A 5,719-nucleotide genomic window follows, 5' to 3' on the forward strand; every position below is an offset into this window, starting at 1 on the left:
TTCGATAGGTTCGCAAGCGACACGATAGTTTCAATATGGCCTGGTAAGTGATATCAAGATTGCGGAATGGATATCTTTGGCAACGTCCACCCGTCCGGATAACTCTTCGAAATACGCATAATGAAGTCTGACTTCAGGCCGAGAAATTGGAACATATAACGTGCTGGCACGCTGGTAAATATTCCGAACTTCTTCTTCCTTGCCTTCTTGGGCCAGCATCCACCTGGCGTATCGGAGCCAGAATTCATCATAATGAGCACAGGTAACAAGACAACGCTCGTACAAGAACTGAATTCTCGAAAAAGAGCCGTCAGCTTCTTCGAAGTCAAGGTACTTCCTCCAGTTGGACAGCTGCATTTCATCTAGTTCCGTCACATGAAAATAGGGACGCTTTATTTCGGATTCATATGTCCATCTTTTGGTAGTTTCCGTCTGTGTTCTCGAAAATATTTCTAGATGGTAGCTATCAATCCGAAGGCGAAGGTCTCTTTCAATTTCTGCCTCACTCTTAGACCCTGGAGGAATCCCAGCTGCTGCACCGTCCACCTCTGCACGAAATTGGCTTAACAGCTCTGGTTGAACTAACTCAGAGACGGGGCGAGTTTGAGCCATCTGGCGATAGCGCTCAAAGTACCTCGCGTACTGGTGCATAGGAATTTCAATAACATTTGCCAATATGGCAAAAATCTTGTCTTGAGCTTCAAGACGTTCTTCAAACTCGATGTACTTGTCCCAGAACGGATGTGCTAGGAAGTCAAGCCCCACACAGCTTGCGCCCCTGTCAAAAAGTCTGTTCCACCAATGTCAGCTACTTCGTATTCAATATAATGGAGGGAAGGGGGAAGAATAGGAGGGGAAGAAATGAGGGAATGTGAAGGATGGCAAACATGGCATATGCAATATGTCTTTAGTGAAAGGCCCAACTGGGTCAAGGTCAACGGAGAATGGTATCTAATCGTGCGGTAAATATGTAGAAGGATTCCCGAACAACATAATTGTTGTGCGAAGGAAAAACAAGAGCCTGAAACTCAAGGGTAAGAAAAAGTTTCAAGGGGAGCCTGGGTAGCAGATGACTATCTCACCCATCAAAAAACTTTTGCTGATGATACTAATCTGCACCTCTTTGTCCTCGCTATCACAACAATATCCGCGCTGTGTCACTATAGTTACGGGGAAGGAAACCAACATGCCCATACTTACTCTCTAATAATGTCTGCATCGTGGGAAGTTTCGACCTTGAACGCGCAGTAATTGGTCCATAGATCTACGGAATTGCTAATGCTTGCAACACCCCGTTCATAAACCTGCCGAATAAACTGTTATTTGCGATTCTTGCGATATAATTTGCGGGCTGATTCAAAGAAACCTATGTATATAAAAACATGCAACTTACCATTTCCGCAGCTTCAGTCCCCGCAATCGAAAACTCCAAATCAGCATATTTTTTCCAGTATCCAAACAACAAGGGAAACTTGGCCAGGAATCGGTCGTATACGCCTCTTGTTGCTGTGATAGCTTGGGGGTTAGAATTGCGATTGATTCCCCCTTCCTGGCCCTCCGCCGCACGAATCAATTTCTCCCAGTTTTCGAAGTTATCAGAATCTTCCAGCTACATCAAGAGGAACAGTTAGCGTGTATGTTTTGCCAGATAAAGCACCCAAGTCGATTACAAAAAACTCACCACCTCCGCATGCAGCTTCTTCAATTCCGCATTCTCCTCTTCTGTACCACCAAAAATCAAGTCAGCCATGGCAACGACTGTTCTGGTGTCCCGGCTACAGCGTATCCAGGTCGATTAGCGATCGAAGGGCTCGTCGGATAAGTGTTGAGCAGTTGATAATGAGGTGTATAGGTGATTGGGAATGGGGGAAATCAGAGAGCAAAGAAGTGGATTACAGGTGCAGACTTTGGATTACGGAAAGTAAAAAGTAATTGAAGGAGTGAGAGAGGATCGGAGGCTTGGCGGCGTATTCATTTCTCTTGCAAACGACGTACTGTTACATCGGACACTATTCCCTAAAACAGTTTGGTTTACTGATTCACCACGTGACCGGTATTCTCCAGGAATTTCTCTTCAACAACAGCAATATCAACCTGCACTTAAGACAAAAACCGGGGGCCAGCCATCTGGCAGATAGTCCCAATGGCTACCAAAACTGCTACCTCTGGCATACTGGAGAATCTTCCCCTCCGGCTCCGCAATTTCTTCGCCCGCTACCCGCCGCAAATATACTCCGCAAATGCCCTAGGAGCACCAAAAGTACCGGAAGGGGCCGTAGCCCTAGCTCCAGCTCCAAGTCCCTATACACCATCTCGCTCCTCAAAGGCTCCTAAAGTGGACCAATCCGCGTTCTCAATGTCACAGGCCTTCCTCCGCTCAGATCCAGAACACCCAAATCCATTCCTACCGTATAAAAATCCCGAAACAGGGCGATGGCGGGGCGCCATGATTTCCCTCCGACGACAGAATGAGCTGGTTAAGTTGGCCGCGAAATATGGCGTGGAGGAGCTATTACCTCCCAGCCGCAAGTCGACGGTATATCGGGAGACTAAGGCCGTTGAGAAAGGATTGAGAATTCGTGGTACGGGTATTGGTCAGAAGGTTAAGGGTCATAAGTGGGAGCGGACGCTAGAGGGCCGGTTGGAGGATCGGAAGAAGGCCATGATGGGTATGCCGGAGATGATCAGGCTGTGGAAACAGGTACGTTCTTGGTCTTCCTTACCCAGCCTATTCCCCTTTGTTGATTTCAAGGGACTCTTTTACTAACTGTTCTATAGCGGGGTCATGGAAGAGGATGGAAGAAATACCCACGGAAGTAAGGAGGTGTAGTTCGCGTATGTAGAAATACGTTGTTTACATGGCTTGGCCTCTATCATATTAAAGGATCGTGTGGAGTTTTGATGTGTTTTCATTTTATTTTTCATTGTTTTCGTTGTCAAAATTCCTCTTGTATGAATATGGGTACGGCATCTTAAATTATTTTTTATACATGTACAGGTAAATACATTCCTGGTTTCCTCGTTTCCTCTTACAACTATCTTATTACCCTTTGGTATATTAGCCATTAATACAAAGGAATCGGCATGGGTATAATCAGAGTATTGCACGCACCAGACTAGGTGAGCGTTCCCTCTCTTATGCACACCGAAGGATTGGAATCAGGTCAGCATTGGTATAGCCTTTGTGTTACCTGGCATTGAGCGCCTGCATAGGTAATGTCTAGTAGGTGGAAAAAGACCAAAAAATATAGATAAATTATTGCGGAACTTGTTCACGATATCCAACATAAACAGCTTCACTATATACATTACATTCATTTTAGTCAAATGTACACTAGACGCTGTGGGAAAATGTAATAAATCAAAATCAAAATCAGAAAATTTCTATCAGGCCGTTTCTTCATACAACGGCTCAACAACCTGACCAGTCATTATCATAACCTTCCCTCTTCCGTCTACACCATCCTCCGAATTATCATGCGAAAGGCACACATGTCTTCCACATTTAACCTTGCCGTCAACTTTCCTCGTCTTCGCCAGTGTGAGAACGGTTCCTCGCTCCTGACCGCCGTGAACTGGTCTACACAAACCATCTGGCACCGTTGACACGAGCCCAAGACGTCGAATTTGTGGGACCCCACGCGGAACCCTCTCCATGTATCTTCGACATATGGGTGTTCGGTTAGCAAAGTTGGTGGTGTAGATATAGACCCGGTAGCAGAGCCATTACTGTCTCCATTCCTGCTGCTAGGTGCCAGAGCGGGATTTTCTGCGACAATAATGTTTGCTCGAAATACATCAGCGGCAACTGCTCTAGTGCCCTTAGTTGTGGATTTTCCGTACGACTTAATAGTTTCGTTAAGTTTATTGACACTTGATCGGGATACTAGTAGCATGGGGCTTTCGTTCGACAGACGTATGGGATTTTTGTGTACTTGGGACGCAAGGTTGGGTTGAGGGAAAGCGCCCGGCATACTGTGGAACGGTGACGGGGTCTCAGGGAGATAGGAGCGCTGTTGGTGTTTCGAGTATCGGAGAGATGAATTCGCAGGAAACCTGGCAAGCGTGCACGGGACTCCAAGGAACTCTGAAAAGAATGCAGAAACCACTGGCGACGAATATATTTGCACGGGTACTCTATCACCACATACCGTGGAAGACTTTTTCATGGAATTTTCACAGAGTTCAGCTGTTGAGATGTCGACATATTGGTCTGATAAGGGTAACTTCAGGGGGTTATCATCAGCGCCGGGCATCCAACGTGAAATTTGTAGGATGCCGTTGTCAAGATCAATCACAGGGCGGATGAGAGCCATTCGAGGGTATCTTTTCTGGTTGAGAGCCAACCCCGTGCCCTGGTGCATTAGACACCATTCTCTATCCCATGCGAGGCCTTCTGGTTTGACCTCCCATTGCTTGCCATCGGGGACTATAAATGCTCCACAACTTTTGATCGGATACACGCAGAGCTTGTCGACATAAAAGCTAGAAGGCTGGGGCCCTCTCTTGGATTGCATAACACCCTGAGGTGTGAGAACGGTGTTTGCGTTGGATTTGTCCACATAAAACTCATCAATAAAGTCGAGGAATCGATTAATATCGCGGATGGAACTCATAGCTCCCAGACTAACCCTTAAGCCCCCAGTTGGTTTGCCATCGATTATGTCATTGTCATCTCCACAACGTTGACCAGCGTTGTAATTCCGTTTCATTTCCTCAGTTTTCAAGCAGAGGTGGTATGCCATTCCACCTGGATTACATAGCGTCCCGGACCGAATTTGAATATTTTTCACTGCCGCGAGCTTCTCAACTTCCGATTTCCCAACCCATTCGCCATCGCTATTCCTCAGGTTGAATGAAACTATGGGGCCCTGGGTAGTCCGTTCATCGAAACTGGAATCCTTATGCTTATACATCTCACAAACAACGGTTCCATTTGCATGCCTTTTAGCAGCCATGCTATCATACAGTACTTTGGCCAGCGAGCCTGTGTGGCGCGAAATATTCTCCATGGAACCGTAAAGGCGTTCGTGTACATCCAAAGCAGAATGCAAAGCAATAATGCCGTGGAAAGGGAGGGTGCCATCTTCGAGTTGATCATGGACTGAAGTCGATTTCTTCGCATGCCACTGATCTTCAAGGCTGGTAACCATACCAACCGTGCCCCCTCCAAAGTACTTCCGCTTATCAAAGATATTGTGGGCGCCTTTGCGAACGATAAGGGCACCGAGATCCGGAAATCCAAAGATTTTATAGAAGCTCAGAACCGTAAAATCGGGGGCAGAATCCGCATCACTAAGATCTAATGGCGAGGTGGAGACGAGAGATGCCGCATCCAAAAGAGAGTAGATATTACACACTCGCAGCTTGCGACACCAGTCAAGAGGTAGGCGACGACCTGTCATATTCGACTGAGCTGGATACGCGAACAAAGTAGGAACGGATACAGGGCTTTGCGCATTTGGTGAATGACGAGATATCCAGTCTTCAACTTCCTCGTCATCCGCAAAGCACCGCCGTCCCCTCGCTGCCAGTTCTCTGACCCCAACCAAACTCGTATGTGCATCCCTATGGTATCCGTACCAAAACCCACACTCACCATAGTCTCTAAGAGCATCCGCAACCAGTTTGATACCAGCTGTTGCATTTGCGACGAAGACAACATCGAAATCATGGGGGCAGGAAAGTTGAAGAGGTGGAGAACGCGGAATCTAGCATC

At 46.8% G+C, this 5,719-nt stretch overlaps 3 protein-coding genes across 3 annotated transcripts in view; 1 reads left to right on the plus strand and 2 right to left on the minus strand.

The window, feature by feature from the left end:
• The window catches only part of HCAG_07086 (conserved hypothetical protein), a gene marked incomplete at both ends in the record, with an annotated part of 2,384 nt that extends 634 nt beyond the window's left edge, over nucleotides 1–1,750 (minus strand). The window contains 4 exons of the mRNA XM_001537614.1: nucleotides 91–790; nucleotides 1,201–1,304; nucleotides 1,394–1,609; nucleotides 1,682–1,750. Of these exons, the coding sequence (XP_001537664.1) occupies nucleotides 91–790; nucleotides 1,201–1,304; nucleotides 1,394–1,609; nucleotides 1,682–1,750 (1,089 nt within the window). The remainder of the gene's footprint in view (nucleotides 1–90; nucleotides 791–1,200; nucleotides 1,305–1,393; nucleotides 1,610–1,681) is intronic.
• A 393-nt stretch (nucleotides 1,751–2,143) lies between these two features.
• HCAG_07087 (conserved hypothetical protein) lies at nucleotides 2,144–2,820 on the plus strand (the record flags this gene model as incomplete). The annotated part of the gene is made up of 2 exons (XM_001537615.1): nucleotides 2,144–2,701; nucleotides 2,779–2,820. 2 exons carry the CDS (start codon nucleotides 2,144–2,146, stop codon nucleotides 2,818–2,820), a joined length of 600 nt encoding a protein of 199 aa, XP_001537665.1.
• A 436-nt stretch (nucleotides 2,821–3,256) lies between these two features.
• HCAG_07088 (hypothetical protein) lies at nucleotides 3,257–5,405 on the minus strand (the record flags this gene model as incomplete). The annotated part of the gene is made up of 4 exons (XM_001537616.1): nucleotides 3,257–3,299; nucleotides 3,407–3,651; nucleotides 3,798–3,845; nucleotides 4,152–5,405. The coding sequence occupies 4 exons, from the start codon at nucleotides 5,403–5,405 to the stop codon at nucleotides 3,257–3,259; spliced, it is 1,590 nt and encodes a 529-aa protein (XP_001537666.1).
• Nucleotides 5,406–5,719: the final 314 nt, after the last annotated feature.

The sequence above is a fragment of the Histoplasma capsulatum genome, genomic scaffold, assembly GCF_000149585.1.
Source record: "Histoplasma capsulatum NAm1 scaffold_8 genomic scaffold, whole genome shotgun sequence".
Lineage (NCBI taxonomy): Eukaryota > Fungi > Ascomycota > Eurotiomycetes > Onygenales > Ajellomycetaceae > Histoplasma > Histoplasma mississippiense.